The 23064-nt window shown below is 23.2% G+C and overlaps 1 protein-coding gene across 8 annotated transcripts in view; it reads left to right on the top strand.

Moving 5' to 3' along the window:
- nuf (rab11 family-interacting protein nuf) overlaps positions 1–23064 on the top strand; it is a 140028-nt gene that overhangs the window by 93973 nt on the left and 22991 nt on the right. Inside the window, exon 1 of one of the 8 annotated variants that reach the window (XM_065502771.1) lies at positions 15954–16768. The exons of 6 other annotated variants lie outside the window; for them this stretch is intronic. In XM_065502771.1, coding sequence (XP_065358843.1) covers positions 16109–16768 — 660 coding nt within the window. In that variant the 5' untranslated portion in view covers positions 15954–16108. Of the gene's footprint in view, positions 1–15953; positions 16769–23064 lie in introns of those variants that run through there. One more of the 8 variants, XM_065502772.1, reaches the window with a different exon arrangement.

Below are 23064 nucleotides of genomic sequence, written 5' to 3'. Positions count from 1 at the left end.
AATTTTAAATTTTATAAAAAGTTTTAACATAAATAAAATAATTTTAAATTTTATAAAAAAGTTTTATAAAAAAAATTAAAATTGTTTTCAATTTTATAAAAAAAATTTTGAATTTTATAAAAAAAAATTTGAATTTTATAAAAAAAAATTTTAATTTTATAAAAAAAATTTTGATTTTATAAAAAAAATTTTGAATTTTATAAAAAAAAAATTTGAATTCTATAAAAAAAATTTTGAAATTTATAAAATTTTTGTTTAAAATTAAATTTTTATAAAAATTTTTTTTAAATTCTTTTTATGTTTCCATTCTTTTGGGTGTGTGTTTTTTATGGTAATTTGAATTGTGTGCTGTTGTTCCCTATTATTCTGTCTGCACTTCTTATTATTATAATTTTTGTTATAGCCTGCTGCTATGTACATTTGTGTGTTCGCATTTTAGTACTTTTGTGTTGTTTATATTTTATGATCATTCTTTTTGTCGATTTGTTTCTGTTGTGAGAACATTTTTCCTCCATATATTGTTTTTTTTTTTTTTTCATTTATTTTGTGGTGTTTTTTTTCTCGTTGAATTCTTACTCGCAGGGGGTTCGTGAGTAGTTGTAGTGTTGTCCGTGAATTTAGTTTGCGAGATCGCATTTTCATTGATTAAACGTGACCAGTGTGTTGAATATTTTTTTTATAAATAAAAAAAAATTTTCTAATAAATTTAAATAAATAATAAAAATACATAGCTATAAAAAAAGTAAATAAAAACGCAGAAAAATTTAATTAAATTATCTTAGGCAAATAATAAAAATAAAAAAATCAACAAAAAAACCCATTTTAGAAGAATCCCAGAAAAATATAAAAAAATCTTTAATTATATAAAAGAAAATAAACATAAATTGTTTCAAATAACAACAAATAAAACAAATATTTTTAAAATAAAATAAAAATTAAACAATAATTTAGAGATTTGCAAGAAATAAATTGGGTGAATAACAAGAAAATATCAAATGAAATGAATCATCAATCAAATTAAATTTACGTAAATGCCAATTATGGCATTAATATAAATAAATAAAGAAAAACAAACATTATTTAAAAAAATTTTAAAAAATCAACCTCAAAAATCTTCAATAAATTTTATAATAATTTCTTTGATAAGAAATAAATACAATTTGTTTGTGTTAAAACTTGAATTATTTTAGGTATATCAGAGTTGCTGAATATTTTTGCTTACAAACCAGATTTTCTATAAAAGAAATAACAAATTTTTGGTTAAATTTTGACATAATTTGTTTAATTTTTAATTTATATTGATATTTCATACTTTTTTCCTTTTAAATTTTGCATAATTTTTAGCATTTTTTGTTTAATATCGTAAATTTTTTTTAATATCGTAAATTTGAAATCGTTCAAAATTTTTTTAATTTGTGAATTTATAAGTATTAACAAGGTTTTAATTAAAAAAATTTTATTTTTTAAAAAATTTGATTTTTTGCCAAATATCGTAAATTTTTTTTTAATATCGTAAATTTGAAATCGTTTAAAATTTGTTAAATTTGTGAATTTATACATCTTAAACATGTTTTCATTAAAAATAATAGAAAAATTAAATATTTTTAAATTTTATAAAAAATATCGTAAATTTGAAATCATTTCAATTTGATTTAATTAGTGAAGATATGTATCTTAAACTTGTTTTATTACAGAAAATTCGATTCTTTTTCAATATCGTAAAAAAAAATTTAATATCGTAAATTTTTTTCACATATCGTAAATTCTAAAACATGTCTAATTAAAAGAAAATTAAACTTATGTTTAGTTAAACCCAATCTAAATTCAATTAATTAATTTTTGACAGGTTTAAGCCTATTTTTTTGTAATATCGTAAAAAAAATTTAATATCGTAAATTTGGAATCATTTAAAATTTATTCAATTTGCTTAAGCTTGTTTTAGTTCAGAGAATTCGATTTTTTTTTTAAATTTTTTTCTCATATCGTAAATTTCAAAACTTGTTCAATATAAAGAAAATTAAACTTATGTTTCATTAAAACCAATTTAAATTCATTCTAGATACATATTTGCCTATTTTCTTGTAATATCGTATAATTTTTCTAATATCGTAAATTCAAAAATTCCGGTAATTCATAAAAAACTGCTTAAATATGTTATTTTATATAAATTTAAGCACTTTTATGGTAAAATTGTGTAACATTTTTCATTTTTTGATGCTATATCGTAAAATTTTTCTAATATCGTAAATTTTTTAAACTTTAAATCTCTTAAATTTTGTGACAAAATATACCAAATACGTTTAAATCTTTTATTTAACCAAATTTGAAAAATTTTGTTAGAATATTTCAATTTTTTGGTGCAATATCGTAAAATTTGTCTAATATCGTAAATTTTGAAAGCAATGATTTTAAGAAAATTTTGCTAAATATCGTTTTGTAAGGCTCTAACGATTGAATTTAATCAGATTTTGCATTTTTAACTCAACGTAAATTTGCAAATAATTGGAATTTATAGGAATTTTTATAAAATATATAATAAACATTTTAGGTATAATTATGGATTAACTATAATTGTTTTATTTATCAAAATTTGAATATTTTTTTTTTTTTGAAATTTTTAAAATTTAAGGAAATATTTTTTAGTTTTTGAAATTTTTAAAATTTAAGGAAATTTTTTAGCATTTTTTTCTTTTAATATTTTTGATTTCAAAACATTTTAACAATATCGTAATTTTTTTCAAAAATAAGCCTCAAATTAACTATTATTGTTTTATTTATCAAAATTTTAATATTTATTTTTTTTGGAAATTTTTAAAATTTAAGGAAATATTTTTTAGTTTTTGAAATTTTTAAAATTTAAGGAAATTTTTCAGTATTTTTTTTTTCTTTTAATATTTTCGATTTCAAAGCATTTTAACTTAAATAATTTGTTATTTTTTCCATTATTTTCTACAAGTTCCGACAAATTCAATGAATATTTTACACAAATATTCTTTTTCCTCTTTGAAAAAAATTCTTTTATTTTTTTGTTTTGTTGTAACTTATTAAAGCAATTATTTTTTATTACAAATCCACGTGACTGCACATATAATGTGGAAAAAAAATCATACTTTTCAGTGCCTCCCCTTCATTCGAAGACGACGACTATAACTACGGCTACCTCTTAATGTTTAAAGCATGACTTCCGCCTTTTTGCATTAGAAAGTTCTGTTCTGGCTTTTTCAGACTTTCAAACTGGCCAAGAATGAAAAAGAAAAATTGTACTCGTATTCAAGAAAATTACAAAGAACGTATTAAAATACAATTTCGAGTCTTATTACACCTTTTAAATGTTGCACAGACAAGAAAAAATATTTTTAAGACATTTTTGTGTTTTTCCTACTAGATGCCAACTTGTTTGGGGTTTTGTTGTCTAAAGCCATGAAGCGTTAAATTATGTTTTTTTAGAAAAATTGTTTACCTTCTTCTTTTGTTTAAAAAATGTTTGTATTTTATAAAAAAAGCCAGTTGGTTTGTTTAGTATTATTGCAGTTGTACCCTTAAGTTTATTATTACATGAACATGATTTTATTCTAGTTTTTCTTTTACAAAAACCCATTTAACTAAACAACCAGCCATAGCTAACTAACGAGTTTTTTGTTGTAGATTTTCTTTTAAAGCCTGGTTTAACTGCAAAACTACTTTTAGTAGCCTCAAACATAAGGCTACTACTAGCTAAACAATTGTGTTTTTTTCTCGTTATATTGTTGCAGAAAAATTTTGTATAACAAAATCTTGTTGCTGGCATCTAATTGTTTTGTATACAGTTGGGCATGCTTGGCTGGTTTAAATAAAGAACTTAAAATTAAACATTAAGACGAAACAAATAATGTTAAAACAAAACCTCTAAATTGTTATTAAAGTATTCAGAAAAAAACGTGGTTATAGAAAAATATTCTTTACACAACAAAATAACAATGAACATCTTGTAATAATTTCAAGTTTATAATAAATTTGATAGCTTTTTTTTTGTTCCAAAAGAAATAATTGAAGATTTCAATCAAAATCTCATAAATTTAGAAAATTGACTTCAAAGTTATAAATTATGAAGATGAATTGTGTAACAAGACTTAGTTTAATAGAGCAATGGAAAGCCCTTTGAAATACCTTTCATTTGAAATACATATTGTCTATAAACATAACTTAGTTTACGAGATATATTAATGTAACCTAAAATCGAGGTAGTCTTGGTTTTTGGTTCATATCTCAGCCATTTTTAAACCGATATTTCTGATTTTCAATACCAATACTTTCCAAAGTATATTGAATTTATTGTTACAAGATGTGTGTGCCTAAGATATCTGGGGCCTTTGGAAAGCTGATTTCAACTGACATTAGAAATGAAGGATATTGCTAAATCAACTTTCCTACCTATAAGGAGCCATAATTTTTATTTTGCACATGAAAATTGTAGAAATTACAAACGGAATAATAATTTTTTTGGTGAAAAAAATTCTTTTGGAGAAAAAATTTTTGGCTGAAAAAATATATTTTTTTTAAAAATAATTTTTATGAAAAATTTAAATTTTTTGGGAAAAAAATATAATTTTGTTGAAAAAACTCAATCGATTTGGAAAGCTCTTTGAAATACCTTTCATTTGATATACATATTGTCTATAAACATAACTTTGTTTACGAGGTATATTAATGTAACCTAAAATCGAGGTAGTCTTGGATTTTGGCTCATATCTCAGCCATTTATGAACCGATTTTTTAGATTTTCAATACCAATACTTTCTAACGTATATTCTATTTATTGCTACAAGATTTGAGTCCCTAAGATAGTTGGGGCCTTTGGAAAGCTGATTTCAACATACATAAGAAATGAAGGATTTCGTTATAAAAACTTTTCTACATATAAGGGGCCATCATTTTTGGCTAGCAAATAAATATTTGAGTAGTTATAGATGAAATGAGCATTTTGTGGTCAAAAAACAAGTTTTTTTGTGGAAAAAAATTATTTTGCTGGAACAAAATTTTTCGGTCTAAAAAAATTTTTTCTAGAAAATTTTTTTTTTTTTAAATTTAATTTTTCTAGAAAAAAATAATTTTCGTTGGAAAGTCCTTAAAATTACCTTTCATTTGCTATACATATTGTCTATATACGTAACTTAGTTTAGGAGATACCTAAGTATATCCAAAAATCGAGATAGCTGAGGTTTTGGGTTCATATCTCAGCCATTTATGAAACGATTTTAATGATTTTCAATACCAAAACTTCTAAAAGTATAACTAATATAATGATACATGATTAGGATCCCTAAGGTATCTGGGAACTTCCTCAAGCTGATTTCTACTAACATGTGAAAATCGTTTTAACACTTTTTCTATCTTTAAAGATATATAATGTGAATTCTGTTCGGATTTGTCTTTGGTTTCTAACTAATATTTCTTTAAGTACAAAATTTCATTACTTTCCTAAAGTAAATCTAGGTTTTTCTTAAAATTCTTTTAAAATATGCCTTATTTTAAAGAACTAGTTGTTCTCCATGCGGCCTTTTCTTTTGTTTATTTTTTATTGTTCACATTTATGACTCAATTTTGTATTCTCTTTATAAAAATTTCAATTAAAGCATACAAAGGAATTTATATTAATTAAAATAAATGGCCTCTTAAATTGTCATCATCATCATAGTAACAATCATGATGATGTTTCACCAACCCAGGCTATTTTGTCGTGGAAAACAGTTTCTTTTAATTTAAATAAATAAATTACTTACATTTTTGCTCTTTTTCAAATAAGAAATGCGTCAATTTCTAACTGATTCACTTAATTTGTTTGTTTGCCCCTAGTTAAGGGGAGGCATACAACATGATCTTAATTCTAAATGAGTCGTCTTCTTTTGAATACTCAACATTTTTCCTTGAATTTGAAATACATAATAAATTTTGCGTAACTGCCAACATCTGGGCCTTAGACAATTTGAATCATCATTTGAGTGTATACACTTATTAATTGTTGAATTTTTTTTAAAAAAATAAAAACAAAATAAATAAATATTAGATCACTTTTCATAATTAAATAGACTTGGGGCCAAAGACAGACCAAACAAAAATATGCAAAAACATTGTGTCATATCAAAGAATAATTAACAAACTAATTTAAAGCACTTTTAACATAATAATAAGTGCCGGTTCACACACGCCAAATTTTACTTGCGCAAGTCTTGAGTTTGTAGATGAAAGCGGTGAGATTTTGGAAAGATTTTCCTCTTTCTCTTAAATCTTATGTAAATTATTTAACCGGCTGTTAGTGTAAAACATTCTCAGCTGCCTAATACCCTACCGAACTTCGTGATATTTACACAAAAATGTTTATTATTGACCTAGTCATTATGGTATTGAAATTCAGCAAAATCGGTCCAGTAGAAACAAGATTATGCACCAAAATGTAAGACAATCTTGAATTTTTTTTTTAGATATTTCGAAAAATATTACATTGTTTAATTATTTCGTCCAAATAATCTAATATTTTGATAAATGTAACTGAATAAATCAAGTAGACCTTGTTTGCTTGTTTTTGGACTTTTGGTACTTTTTAGAAATTTGGTACTTTTTTTGAAGTATCTTATTTTTAGGGGGATAAAGTTGCTGCAAATGGCTAATAGAATTGATTTCTTCTTTTTAACGTAATATGGATGTATAAAAATATTGAAAAATTTAATTTTTATTACTTTTTGAAAATTTGGTACTTTTTTTTAATTTGGTACTTTTTGAAATTTAGAGGATAAAATTGTTAAAAAAGTCTTGAAGACTTGGTTTTTGCCTTTAAACCTAGTATAGAAGTATTAAAATATGTAAAATTTTAATTTTGGTCGCTTTTTCAAGATTTGGTACTTTTTGGAAATTTGGTACTTTTTTAAAATTCGTATTTTTTGCGGCAGAAAATTGCTGGAAAAAGCTAGTGGCCTTGATTTCTTCTTTTAAGTCTAGTTTGGAAGTATGAAATACTTAAAACAGGAATTTTTGGCACATTTTCAATTTGGTACTTTTTGAAATTTTGTCCCCCTAAATTGCTGAAAAAGGCTAGTAGACGTGATTTTTGTTTTTAACCTTGTATAGAAGTATTGAAATATGTAAAACTTGAATTTTTTAACTTTTTCAAGAGTTGGTACTTTTTTTTAATTTTGGTACTTTTTTAAAATTCGTATTTTGAGCGACATTAAATTAATGAAAAATTTGATTTCTTCTTTTAAATCTAGTCTGGAAGTATTAAAATTTTTAAAACAGGAATTGTTGATACTTTTTCAGGATTTGGTACTTTTTTTAAATTTGGTCCTTTATGAAATGTAGGGGGATAAAATTGCTGAAAAAGGCTAGTAGATGGTTTTCGTATTTGAACCTATAAAAATATTGAAAACTTGAGTTTTTGTCACTTTTTTAAGAGTTGGTACTTTTTGCAAATTTGGTACTTTTTTAAAATTGGTATTTTTAGCAGCATAAAATTACTGGAAAAGGCTAGTAGAATTTATTTCTTCTTTCAAAACTTAGAATGGATGTATAAAATACTCTAAACAGATTTCTTTGGGACTTTTTCTAGGTTTGGTACTTTTTGCAAACTTGGTACTTTTTTGCAAATTTAGGGGTATAAAATTGCTGAATAGGCTAGAAGACTTGGTTTTTGTCTTTAAACCTAGTGTAGAAGTATTAAAATATGTAAAACTTGGATTTTTGTCACTTTTTCAAGTTTTGGTACTTTTTGCAAATTTGGTACTTTTTTAAATTTCGTATTTTTAGCTGCAGAAAATTGCTGAAAAAAGCTAGTGGTCTTAATTTGTTCTTTTAAAACTAGTCTAGAAGTATTATAATACTTAAAACAGGAATTTTTGTAATTTTTTCCAGAGATTTTCCAAAGCATCGAAAATACTATTGTAAATATTCCAAAAATTTCTGAATATATTTTCTATTCAACTTACTATGACTAATTTTACTCATAATTGCTTTAAAATCCATGTGTTCATAATTATATTTGATTATTTTTCATTTCTTTTAAGTTCAAGGTCTAATAAAGAAACAAAAAATATTTTATTTATAAAGACTTAATAGTGTCTCTCTTTTCAATCCAATACAAACAAAAAACTAATAGACAATTTCATATAAATACCCTTAAAATTGATAAGAATTTTGAGATTAAATTATAAATTTTTGTTTATTAAATAAAATATATGTAATTCCAAAACAAAAATATTTTATTGTGTTTATTTACGTTATAATTTATTTACTAATAATTTCATGCCTTTTTCCTTTAGATTTCTTTTTTTATATTTCTTTGTTTTTTAATTGCAAAAAAAACTGTTTAATAAATTTCACTTTTTTCTAACTTAATTTATGCATGTTTATTACTGCAACTAGCTTAAAGAAACCAAAACTATTTGAATTTAATTAGACTTAAAGAAAAATTATTAATTGTAATGGCAGTTCATTAAGATAGAAAAAAACTATACTATAATAATTGTGTTTAAAAGCAAAATATTACAATAGACAAGAAATTTAAATACAATACAATTTCATTAAATAAATGCAAATTCAATGCAATACTCATTCATACCACAAAGATTTGGAAATTTCTCTTGCAACCACAAATTAATAATAAAATCATGAAAATGCTGCAAGATTTAGCATGAAAATTAAATAAAAATAACTGTTTAAGGCTTAATGGGCCCAATTTTCAAAAAGTACCAAATTTGCAAAAAGTACCAAATCCTGAACAAGTGCCTACAATTCCAGTTTTATGTACTTTAATACTTTCATAATAATTTTAAAGGAAGATATCAAGTATACTAGCCTTTTGCAGCAATTTTATGTCCCAGAATATAAGAATTTTCAAAAAGTACCAAATCATCATAATGTACCAAAAATTTCCATATTATGTAACTAGATACTCTCATACCAAGTTATATAGAAAAAATGATTTTTTTTCGATTGAAACCCCGAATAAAATATAAATTTTAAAAAAGTACCAAAATTGCAAAAAGTACCAACCACTTGAAAAAGTGACGAAAATTCAAGTTTAAAGGCAAAAACGAAGTCTATTATTTTTTTCTTCAATTTTAACCTAAATTTCAAAAAGCAATTTTATCCCCCTCAATTTCAATTTTATCCCGTAAAATTTCAAAATGTACCAAATTTCAAAAAAAGTACCACTTCTTAAAAAAGTATTTTAATACTTTCATACTTGATTTAAGCTTAAAAAGAAAAAATCAAGCAATTTTATCCCCCTAAAATACGAAATTTCATAAAGTACCAAATTTAAAAAGTACCAAATCTTGAAAAATTGCTAAAAATTTCTGTTTTAAGTATTTTAATACTTCCAGACTAGGTTTAAAAGAAGAAAACAATTTTTTCAGCAATTTTATGCAGCTAAAAATACGAATTTTAAAAAAGTACCAAATTTCCAAAAGTACAAAATCTTGAAAAAGTGAAAAAATTCTAGTTTTACATAGTATAATACTTCAATTCTAGGTTCAAAGGCAAAAACCAATTTATCCCCCTTTTCAGCAATTTTATCAACCTAAATTTCAAAAAGTACCAAACATAAAAAAGTCCCAAAAAATTCAGTTTTAAGTATTTTAATACTTCCATACTAAGTTTAAAAAAAGAAATCAAAATACGAATTTTAAAAAAGTACCATATTTTGCAAAAAGTACCAAATCTTGAAAATGTTACAAAAATTCAAGTTTTATATATTTTAATACTTCAATGCTATCTTTAAAGGCAAAAATCTAGTTCATTAGCTTTTTTCAGCAATTTTATTCCCCTAAATTTCAAAAGGTACCAAATTTAAAAAAGTACCAAATCTTAAAAAACTACTTTAATACTTTCATACTTGATTGGAGCTTAAAAAGAAGAAATAAAGCAATTTTATCCCCCAAAAAACCGAATTTTCAAAAAGTACCAAATTTCAAAAAAGTACCTAATTTTGAAAATGTTACTAAAATTCAAGTTTTACATATTTTAATACTGCAATGCTATGTTTAAAGGCAAAAACCAAATCTACTAGCCTTTTTCAGTAAATTTTATGCCCCTAAATTTCAAATAGTACCAAATTTAAAAAAGTACCAAATCTTAAAAAAGTACTTTAATACTTTCATACTTGATTGGAGCTTAAAAAGAATAAATCAAGCAATTTTATCCCCCAAAAAACCGAATTTTCAAAAAGTACCAAATTTTCAAAAAGTACCAAATCTTGAAAATGTAACAAAAATTCAAGTTTTTCATATTTTAATACTTCAATGCTATGTTTACGGTCAAAAATCTAGTTCATTATCCTTTTTCAGCAATTTTATTCCCCTAAATTTCAAAAAGTACCAAATTTAAAAAAGTACCAAATCTTAAAAAAGTACTTAATTACTTTCATACTTGATTTGAGCTTAAAAAGTAGAAATCAAGCAATTTTATTCTCCTAAAATACGAATTTTCATAAAGTACCAAATTTCAAAAAAAGTACCAAATCTTGAAAATGTTACTAAAATTCATGTTTTACATATTTTAATACTTCAATGCTAGGTTTAAAGGCAAAAACCAAGTCTACTAGCCTTTTTCAGTAAATTTTATCCCCCTAAATTTCTAAAAGTACCAAATTAAAAAAAGTACCAAATCTTAAAAAAGTACTTTAATACTTTCATACTTGATTGGAGCTTAAAAAGAAGAAATCAAGCAATTTTATCCCCCAAAAATACGAATTTACATAAAGTACCAAATTTCAAAAAAGTACCAAATCTTGAAAATGTGACAAAAATTCAAGTGTTACATATTTTAATACTTTAATGCTGGGTTTAAAGGCAAAAACCAAATCTACTAGCCTTTTTCAGTAAATTTTATGCCCCTAAATTTCAAATAGTACCAAATTGAAAAAAAGTACCAATTCTTAAAAAAGTACTTTAATACTTTCATACTTGATTTGAGCTTCAAAAGAATAAATCATGCAATTTTATCCCTCTAAAATACGAATTTTCATAAAGTACCAAATTTCAAAAAAAAGTACCAAATCTTGAAAATGTTACTAAAATTCAAGTTTTACATATTTTATTACTTCAATGCTATCTTTAAAGACAAAAATCTAGTTCATTAGCCTTTTTCAGCAATTTTATCCCCCTAAATTTCAAAAAGTACCAAATTTAAAAAAAGTACCAAATCTTAAAAAAGTACTTAATTACTTTCATACTTGATTTGAGCTTAAAAAGTAGAAATCAAGTAATTTTATCCCCCAAAAAACCGAATTTTCAAAAAGTACCAAATTTCAAAAAAGTACCTAATTTTGAAAATGTTACTAAAATTCAAGTTTTACATATTTTAATACTGCAATGCTAGGTTTAAAGGCAAAAACCAAGTCTACTAGCCTTTTTCAGTAAATTTTATCCCCCTAAATTTCAAAAAGTACCAAATTTAAAAAAAGTACCAAATCCTAAAAAAGTACTTTAATACTTTCATACTTGATTTGAGCTTAACAAGAAGAAATCAAGCAATTTTATTCTCCTAAAATACGAATTTTAAAAAAGTACCAATTTTCAAAAAAGTACCAAATCTTGAAAAAATTATAAACAAATTGTAATACAAGGTTTAAAAGCTGAAATTCAGCAATTTCAGCAATTGTATCCGCCTAAAAATAATAATATTCAAAATGTACCAAACTTGCAAAAAAGTACCAAATTTGCAAAAAAGTACCAAATCTTCAAAAAAGTCCAAAAAGAAGAAAACAAAAACTTTTGTGTCCCAAAACATTAAAATATTAAAAAAGTACCAATTTTTTAAAAAGTACCAAATCTTTAAAAAAGTGTCCATATTATGTTCTAATAGTCTAATAGTCCTTTTCAATCAGTTTACTCTCCTGAAAATTTAAATAATCAAAAAGTAAAAAAATTCAAAAAAGTACCCCAAATCTTTATAAAGTACTTTAAATTCCCGTTTTGAGTATTTAAATACTTTGCTGAAGGCAACAAAGTCTATGAAAAAAATTTAGTTTTTTGAATCTTCACAAGATTTGTTTTGATTCCAAACAAAATTTGCTGAGACACAGTGTAACGTTATGGCTATTATTTATTAAATTACAAACTTTAAATAAAAACGTGACCTCATTATTATTTAAAAATTTCATATTTAATAATAATGTATCTGTTTTCTTTCATACATTGATTACCTAAATATTATTAAGATTACAAAATCTTTATTAAAGAAATGTAATGCGACAAAAAAAAAAAAAAAACTCAACATTATTAGGTTTGAATAATAAAACTGTTGTAGTAGGCGGCTGGCAGCATTTTTTCGCTATTAAAATTTATGATACAATTATGGTCAAACCAGATGCACAATCAACACAAGTTGGTGGAGTTGACGGTAAACAAGAGAAGTTGAATTGAATGGGTTGTTGTTTGGTTGGCTGGTATTACAAATAATTAAAATTTCTGCTTGGTTGCCTTGAAGTCTAGATAAAAAAAAACCCACCACTGAAATTTACAACAACAAAAAATACCTTAAAAAATAACCACACGTGATGATTTTTAGCCAACTAGGAAGTTTTTTTTTTTTTTGTTGAGAAAAAAAATATTTAAATTTTGAATTTTTTTTTTTAACAAAAACTTCTCAAAACAAGTTTGATTCGTGTATTATAAAAATTTTGTGCATTTTCCAAAAATATTTATTAGAAAACCATTAAAATTTGTTGTGTAAACATGGCAAAAATGTTTAAAATTCGTCTGCACTTGATGACAGTCGGTTCATGCGCAAACATGCACCGTTTTCTTATTTAAGCCATGTTAACAATGCCAAAAATTTTGAAAACATACTAGGAAAATTCATGAGTTTGAGTTAAAAAACAAACAAACAAACAAACATGATGCAAGTGAAAGTTGTAGGTTGGGATTAGAGAGAGACCGAAATGACAAAACCATAAGCGAATGAACGTTCAAAACCCAACAACATTACATTCATTACAGCCATGCTATTAAACATAATGATGTTTGTTTATTTTCATTTTCAAAATAATTGTTAAACTATAAAGAAAATATTGTTGTTAATTGAATAGTCATCTACCAAGTCTACCCCTTATAATCATACTTATTTATTTTCTACTCTAAGCTGTGCTTTAATTATTGAAGGCCGTTTGTGTTGTGTTGTGCTGTCTTTCATTTCACTTTCCTAAGAAATTTCTCACACATCACATGCCAAAGACAGTTATTGTTAGAGTTAGCTGTGTGAAAATGAATTGTTATTTGAAATACTTAATATCTTGTGGTTTAAATAACGTCAATGTTAATGTAATAAATAGTGATAATTTGTTTCACTTTTCTTAAAAGAAAACCGTAATTTGAACAAATTAATAAAGAAAAATATTTAATAATTTTAATATTTCACAAGCTTTTACTACTGTTGAAAACAATTCCCTCGAAATTATACAGTTTTTTTCTATTTTAGACGTTTTATCCCTCTTAAAATAAGAATTTTCAAAAAGTACCAAATTTCTAAAAAGTACCATTTCTTCAAAAAAGCTCAAAAAGTACAATGTTTTAGCCAAAAATCGCAGTTTTTTTCATTGAAAATTTTAGTTTTCAAAAAGTACCAAATTTACAAAAAGTACCAAAGTACAAAAAATTACCCATATTATATAAGATAGTACTTTTATGCTAGCTTTATTAAAAATAATAGCATTTTTTATTGAAAATTGTAATTTTCAAAAAGTACTAAATTTTCAAAAAGTACCAGATCTTTAAAAAGTACCAAAAATATCCCCCTATTATGTATTAAAAAAAACCATTTTTGTATTTAAAAATGAAATTTTAAGAAAGTACAAAATTTCCAAAAAGTACTATTTCTTAAAAAGGTTAAAAAAGGTAAACAAATAGCTGTTTTATGTAGAAAATAGCATTTTCAAATTTGGTACTTTTTTCACAAAAATTTTACTAATTTATGCATTTTTAAAAATTTGCTACCTATTGGAACCACTAGAAATACTCTAATTTACCTAAAATACTAAATTTCCAAAAAGTACCAAATTTTCAAAAAAGTACTTTTTCAAAATTTATGTAAATAATAGATTTTTAAACATTTAGAATCAATTTAAAGCAATAAAAAATTCAAATTTTCATAAGATAATAAATTTTCAAAAAGTACCAAATTTTCTAAAAAGTACCTTAACAAAAACTTTCATGTTTGGTACTTTTTTTTTTACAAAATTTTACTAATTTATACAATTTAAAACATTTGCCACCAATTTTCATCACTACAAATGCTCAAATTTCCCTTAAATACAAACATTTCCAAAAAGTACCAAATTCTCAAAAAAGTATTTTTTTCAAAATTGATGTAATTTGAAAATTTGTATTAATTTAAATTACTACTTTATAAAAAAATTAAAATTTTTTTACAAAGTAGTCAATTTTTGAAAAGTACCAAATTTTCAAAAAGGTACCTTAATAAAAACTTATAAATTTGGTAATTTGTTCACATAATGTTACTAATTTATGCATTTTTAAATATTTGTCACCAATTTTAACCACTAGAAATACTCAAATTTCAATAAAAATACAAAATTTCCAAAAAGTACCAAATTCTCAAAAAAGTACTTTTTTCAAAATTTATGTAATTTGAAAATTTATATCAATTTTAACTAATAAAAAATTTAAATTTTTATAAAGTAGTTAATTTTTGAAAAAGTACCAAATTTGGTACTTTTTCACAAAGTTTTACTAATTTATGCATTTTATAAGATTTGGTACCTATTTGAACCACTACAAATGCTCCAATTTCCCTAAAATACTAAATTTCCAAAAAGTACCAAATTTACCAAAAAGTACTTTTTTACAAATTTATGTAATTAATGCATTTTTGCACATTTAATATCAATTTTAACCAATAAAAAATTTTAATTTCTATAAAGTACCAAATTTTCTAAAAGGTACCTTAAAAAAACTTTCAAGTTTGGAACTTTTTTCACAAAATTTTACTAATTTATGCATTTTTAAACTCTTATTTTTATAAAAAAAAAACAATTTCAAAAAAGTACTTTTTAAAAATTTATATATTACATGAATTTTTGAGCATTTGGTAACAATTTTAATCAATAAGAAATTCTAATTTCCATAAAGTACTAAAATTTCAAAAAGTACCAATATTTTAAAAAGGTAGTTTATACGAAATTTTTATAATTAATGAATTTTTAAACATTTATGAACAATTTTAACAACTAGAAAAATAAAAATTATCATAAAGTACTAAATTTTTCAAAAAGTACTAAATTTTCCAAAAAGTACCTTATATAAAATTTCCTTAAATTAGACAATTTTAACATTTATTAACAATTTTAACAAACAGAAAAACTATTTCTATATAAAGTATTAAATTTCCAAAAAGTACCAATTTTTCAAAAAAGTACCTTATACAAAATTTCTATAATGACAGCATTTTTAACTTTTAAGACCAATTTTAACATTTAGAAAAATGAAATTATTAAAAAGTACTGAATTTTAAAAAAAAGTACCAAAATTTCAAAAAAGTACCTTTTACAAAATTTATTAAATTTAGTAATTTTTAGACATGGTGGGATTAATAAGTTTTTGGCAAAAAAGTACCAAAATTATTTTTACCCTTTTGGTATTTATAGTACCAAAAATATGATTTTGTAAAAAATGGGCATAAATTTCCAGACATTTATAATTGAATACATCTTTAATCAATTCAATTAATCACTTTAATATAATTAAAACGAAAAATTATAAAATTATCATAAAAATGTGTGAACAATTTCAATAAAATTTAAATAATATAAAGAAAAATAAAACAATTTTAAACAAAACTAATTGAAAAAGTGTTAAAATAATTTAAAATTAAAAAGTAATCAAGCAAAAGCTCTAATCCTTAAAATTAATGTTTATTTTTAATTATTTCACAGAAAAACTAAATTTTTCCTAAAATTTTCTTTTCAAAAAAATGTGAAAATTGTTTAAATTTGCAAAAAAAAATCTCTATAAAAGTCTTCCTTAAACAAAAAGTGCCTTAAAAACAAACTCTCTCTTAGCCAAAAAAAAAAAATACTCAAAAATAGCCGCCCGCCCCCAAAAACTTTCGCAAACAAATCATGAGTAGTCAACCCGCCAGTCAACCAGATAGTATCGATTTGGCCTATGATATGTGGGCTGGACAATTTGAATTTGTGGGCCCAACAACATCTGCAGCATCAACAACTTCTACGTCAGCAAATAATCAAAAAAAGTCAGCTCTCAATAATACTCTCAAATTTGGAGATCGTTCAGCTAGTCATAAACTCTCGAATGAAAGTCTAGAGGACTTAAATTTAAACTTCTCCACCAATACAAACTCTATGACAAACTCAGCCTATTCTCTAGGTTGTGGCTACGATACGGAATACGGTAAACAGCCCATTTTAATAGATCAAGAAACATTTTTAAGTTTAAATCCCACGGATTTTGATGATATTGTGCCATCGGGTCCGAATTCTTTGATATTTATCGACAACAAATTGGTGGATACGGAGTGTAATAATAATAATAAAATTATCAATTACGAAAGTTTAACAAATAAATGCAATAACAAAACAAATAATACCAATACAAACGGTTTTAAGTTGGAGAATTTGAAAAATTTCAAAAATAAATTAATCTGTGATTACGAGGATAAGCCAACAGCTTTAAGTGAAAATAATAACAATAATAATAATAACAACAATAGCAAAATGAATGGCATCAGTTTGGAAATGTGTGAGAATTTAAATGAACAAGTAAGCAAGATTTTTTAAAATTAATTTTTTTAAATATTTTAAAATGAAATAAGAAATTTAGAAATTTTTCAAAAATCCTAAGTTTTAAGCAAAAATATGTTTTAAAAATTAAAAGTTTAATTTGTATTTTTATATCAAAGGCATGTTGAATTGATTTTTCCCCGAAAATTTGATTTTGATGCAAATATGACAAAATATGCTTTTAAAAAAATAAAAGCATATTTGTTTTAAATTGCTCAATTTGTCAATTATACACTCATTTAAGTGACTTTTCTGTACAAATCTTGAAAAATATGCTCAATTCAAGATTTTAAGCAAATATGCAAAAATATGCTTTAAAAACATAAAAGCTTTTTATTTTGCAAATATGACAAAATATGCTTTAAAAAAATAAAAGCATATTTTTTGAAATCGCTCAATTTGTTATGAATACTCAATTATATGCTCATTTAAGTGTTTTTTCTGTACAATCTTGCAAAATGTGCTCAATTCTGGATTATAAGCAAATATGCAAAATATGCTTTAAAAACATGTTTTTCAAAAATTGCTTAATTTTTCTGAAATGAGCATTTTTAATATCATAAGCATGTACAAATTACTTTTTTCGTGAAAAATATGATTTTGTAGTAAATATGACAAAATATGCTTTTAAAAAATAAAAGCATATTTATGCAAATCACTTGATTTTAATCAGATTTACATTTGTTTCTTTTCTAATGTGTATATTTATCATCGTAGCCATTGAATAATTTTTCTTTTTGCCATAAAATATGAATTTTAAGCAAATATGCCAAAATATGCTCTAAAAAATTATTTCGATTTTTTGTTGAAAATTGCTTAATTTTGTATAAATACACAATTATTACAACATTTCATTTAATTTAAATATGTTTTTTTTTGAAATATAATCAAATTTAAGCTTTGTAAGTAAAATATGCAAAAATATGCTCTTAAAAAATTAAAAGCTTATTTTGGAAATTTGTTTGATTTTCAACATAAGACTAATTAACACACATTTAAATGATTTTTTACCGGTTAAGTGGGCAAGTTTAAGAATTTTATGTCAAATATGCTCTAAAAAAATAAAAGCATATTTTTGGAATTGCTGATTTTTTTAATTAAATTTAGATTTTAATGATTTTTTTTAGTAAAATAGTCAAATCTAAGCATTTTATGACAATATGGAAAAATATGCTCTTAAAAAAATAAAAGCATATTTTTGAAAAATTTATGGATTCATTACAAAATGTTTAATTAAATATTCATTTGATGGATTATTTGACTATGAAACGCAAATTTAGGCAGATTTTTTTTATATAATTAGGAAATTTAGACATTTTATGCTAAATATGCTCCAATAAATTAAAAGCATATTTTTGGAATTGCTGATTTTTTTTAATTTTTTTGAATTAAATATTCATTTTAATGATTTTTTATAGGAAAATAGACAAATTTTAGCATTATAACAATATGCCAAAATATGCTTTAAAAAAATAAAAGCATGTTTTTGAAAATTACAAAATATTTAATTAAGTACTCATTTAAAAGATTTTTTTGAGTATAATAGGCAAATTTAGGCATTTTAAGCTAAATATGCCAAAATATGCTTTTATAAAAATAAGATATTTAGCTAAAAATATGCAAGAAATGCATAAAACTTTTGTAAATTCAGCATTTAAAGGTAATATGCCAAAATATGCTTTAAAACTAAAAAGCTTATTTTTCAGAATTATTTGATTTGAAACAAATATGTAACAAAAAATGTTTATACTCAAAAGTAAATTATATTTTGATAATTTCTTTACACAAATTAGTTTAAATTGTTTATTTTAGTATTTAATATCTAGAATTTTTCAAATAGTTCAAAATGTCATTTCGATTAAAATATTAATGTGTTACAGAGAGTTTTGTTTTTGTTTTATTTCACTTCAATTGAGTGCCTGTCATGCCCCTTGTTTATGAAAATAGAAAATATTACAAATTACAAACCGCCGTCATAAATAATTAATAAATTGAAATGAAACACTAATTGCCCTGGCAACGTTTTACAGTGGGTGGCAAAAATTCAAAAAAATAAAATACAAAAATATTTCCTATTATTATACAAACCACCAAGCAAACAACAAAAGTCAATAAACATTGACATTTTTTCCCAACAATTGACCACATCTATGACTTATAGAGACAAACTACTTAGTATACAAAAATTTATTTAGTTAATTTTCTAGTTAAAGGGGCAATAGTTATTACAGTTTTTTTTTTGGTGTCTGGAATTTCTATTGTACAGTATTCATTTATATCACAACAGTTAGTGAGGAGGGTAGAGGATAGCGGCGAGAAAATAAGCGAAAAAATTGACATATAAAATGTTATGGTCATGTATTTAAACATTTAGTTACAGACAAGAATTTGCGTGTGAATTATAACAAAATATTTTGCTTTAATATAGAAAAAAAAATATAAATAAAATTCTAAAAAGATTTAAAAATTAGTGTTGGAATATATACAATTTTTAAATAGTATTTAAATATATAAGATTTGAAAAGAACATGCATAATACTTCTTTAGAAGAAGATGATGACGTGAGTATTGTGCTGATTGTTTGTTTAGTGCTAGTTTCTAAATCAATTTTTATTGATTTTTTGTTTGTAATGAATTGACGTGTAAATGGCTAAGTAAAATAAACACAAGTGAGAAATATAATAAAACTAAAATTGCTTACATGCCATAACAAATGTTGCTAAGTGTACAGAAATGTTGCTGGACTTACATAAATGACGATGAATATTTTAAAACAATTTTTAATGATTTTAACATATCAATTTGCAACAAAATAAAATTTTTTCAAAATTAAAAAATGTTGCTAAACATGTTGCTGGTTCTACAGAATGTTGCAAAACTTTTCTTTTGTCATAAAAACATTTATTTTTATTTTCTAAAATCATTTAATGGAAAAATGTGTTTTTTGGGAGAAATTTTAGCTTAGCAACATTTTGCTTTCGGTAGCAACATTTTGAAAATTTAAAAAAAAAAATTAAAAATAAAATAGAAATATTTTATTATATAAAGCTATAAATTAAAGAAATTAAATTTTCAGCAACAGTTTGCTATAAAATGGCTTAGCAACATTTCAAGTTCTTTAGCAACATTTCGAAAATTGTTTGTTTTAAAAAGAAAATTTATATTATAACAAAATTCAGCAACATTTTCCACTTTAATTCACAAAATTAGCTTAGCAACATTTTCGATTCCTTGGCAACATGTTTAGATTTTGTTGAAAACTTAAGAAAATGTTGTAAAAAGCTGATTATATGAAACAATGGAAAGAAACATTGAAAATTTTGTAATTTTTTTTTGATTCTTAACAACATATTGCTGTAAAATAATTTTGCAACATTTTTAGTTCTTAGCAACATTTCAAAACATTATTGTTTTCAAGAATAATTTTCACTTTAAATCACATTTAAATTTTCTTAGCAACATTCTAAGATTTTGTGTAAAAATGTATAAAATTACAATTTATTTTGGGTTTTAATTAAATAGAATAAAATAAACATTTAAAATCGTTTAAATTTTTTAGTTTCTTAGCAACATTTTGCTGTAAAATTGCTTAGCAACATTTCAAGTTTCTTAGCAACATTTCAAAAATGTTTTGTTTTAAAAAGAAAATTTTAATTATAACAAATTTAAGCAACAATTTTTACTATAATTTACAAAATTAGCTTAGCAACATTTTCGATTCCTTGGCAACATTTTGAGATTTTGTTGAAAACTTTAGAAAATTTTGTAAAATGTTGTTTATAGGAAACAATGAAAAGAAACATTAAAAATTGTGTAAAATTTTTTTGTTTTTTAGCAACATTTTTCTATAAAATAGCTCTGCAACATTTTTGATTCTTAGCAACATTTCAAAAATTGTTGCCTTTAATAGGAAATTTCAAATGAATATAATTTTCAAGAATATTTTTCTCTAAAAATCACAAAATCTGCTTAGCAACATTTCAATTTTCTTTGCAACATTTTAAGATTTTGTGTTAAAATGTAAAAAATTACAATTTATTTTGAGTTTCAATTAAAAGAATAAAATAAACATTTGAAATTTTGAAATTTTTTAGTTTCTTATCAACATTTTGCTTTTAAAAAGTTTAGCAACATTTCAAATTTCTTAGCAACATTTCAAAAATTGTTTGTTTTTGAAAAGAAAATTTTAATTATAACAAATTTAAGCAACAATTTTTACTATAATTCACAAAATTAGCTTAGCAACATTTTCGATTCCTTAGCAACATTTTGAGATTTTGTTGAAAACTTACGAAAATGTTGTAAAAAGTTGCTTATATGAAACAATGGAAAGAAACAATAAAAATTGTGTAATTTTTGTTTGTTACTTAGCATCATATTGCTGTAAAATAGTTCTGCAACATTTTTCATTCTTAGCAACATTTGAAAAATTTATATTTTTAATAAGAAAATTTTAATTACAACCAAATTAAGCAACATTTTTTACTATAATTCTGAAAATTAGCTTTTCAACATTTTAATTCCCTGGCAACATTTTAAGATTTTGTTAAAAAAATTTAGAAAATTTTGTAAAATTTGTGTGTTTATATGAATCAAAGAATCAAACTTTAAAATTTTAAGTTTCTTAGCAAAATTTAAATCTAAAATAGCTTAGCAACATTTTAAGTTCCTCAGCAACATTATTGCTTTCAAAGCGAAAATGGTAATTACAATAAGTTTAAGAGCTTTCAAATGCTTTAGCAGTATTTTCAGCTAATAAAGATTTATATGTGAAAGAAGCTAGGTTTTAAATATTCAACTAAAATGCTTAAACAAACTTAAGCTATGATTTTGAAATTTCCTTAAATTAAGATTACTACAACCTTTGTTTGTTGCGTTATGTCAATAACAAATTCATGTTGCAATACAAATATTTCTTTTAATTTATAATTCTTTTGTTCTTTATTTTATTTATCACAATTTACAGCGGAAATTTTACAGAAAAAAAAACCTCAAGTTTCACTTTTTCTCTTACATTAGTTCTCTCAGCCTTCCAGCCCATAGTGACCTCTTTTTCTAGTTTCTTTATCTCTACATTGTATTTTTAAATCTTTTTAATAAAAACTAAGTTTCTATAACAATTTTTAATTAGTTTTTAATTGAGATCTCTTCTGGTTTCTTGTAAAAATACCAACCAGATAAATTTGAAAATGCTTAAATGGAAACTGCAACAAATTGATTACATTTTCCCGTTAAATGATTGAATTGAAATTTAATTTTGTTGTTAAAGAGGGGGAATCAATATAATAGATTGCTTTAGTATTGATTTTTATTTTCAGTGTGTGTGTGTAGAGGCTTAACCTACAAAATTGTGTTGAATTTTCTTTTGAAAGACTCGTTCCTCTTTGCTTTAGTTCATTATGATTTTTAACCGGAAACCGAAAATACAAGTACTTGTACGTTACATGGGCAAACATGTAGTTTATAACTGTTTAGTTGTTGTTGTTGTTTTGTAGTTCCTCTTTAAACAAATTGTTTTTTTTTTAATTTTTCATTTTCCTACCTACCTCTAATGGAGGGTAATCTTATTAAAGTTAAATAGTATTTAAACAATTTTTTTTCCAAACAAAAGAGAAAAAAAATTAAACAAAAATATAATAAGGTGGGTCTTTAAAGAATTCTAGTTACACTAAAATTAATATAAAGAACTAAAAAAAGATAAAATTTTTTAAATAAAAAATAATTTGTTTAATTAATTAATTATTGCTTTTTTAGGCAACATGTTGCTAGCAACATGCATATGTAACTAAATTTTAAAAGTTTATTTTCTTTATTTTATTTAAACCCAAAAAAAATGTCCTTATTTTATTAAATTTTTAACAAAATCTTCAAATGTTGCTAAGCTTAACAAAAAGTTGCTAAAAATGTTGCAAAGCTATTTTACAGCAAAATGATGCTAAGATACTAAAATTTTTATAAAAATTTAAATTTTTGTTTTATTTATTCTATTTAATGACAAACTTTATACAAATTTATCCTAATTTTTAAAAAATTACAAAATGTTGCTAAGGAATCTGAAATGTTGCTAAGCTAATTTCATGACTTTTAGCTAAAAAAACATCGTAAACATAAACTAAATGAAATTTTCTTTTTGAAAAAAAAATTTTTGGAAATGTTGCTAAGAATTAAAAAATGTTGCTAAACAATTTCACAGCAAAATGTTGCTAAGAATCTAAAAATTTTATACAATTTTTAATGCTTGATTTATTTATTCTTTTTAATGACAATTCTGTACA

This window comes from Calliphora vicina, chromosome 3 (genome assembly GCF_958450345.1).
Source record: "Calliphora vicina chromosome 3, idCalVici1.1, whole genome shotgun sequence".
NCBI lineage: Eukaryota > Metazoa > Arthropoda > Insecta > Diptera > Calliphoridae > Calliphora > Calliphora vicina.
The sequence above is the reverse complement of the archived record's forward strand: the minus strand, read 5'-3'. Positions and strand labels throughout refer to the sequence as shown.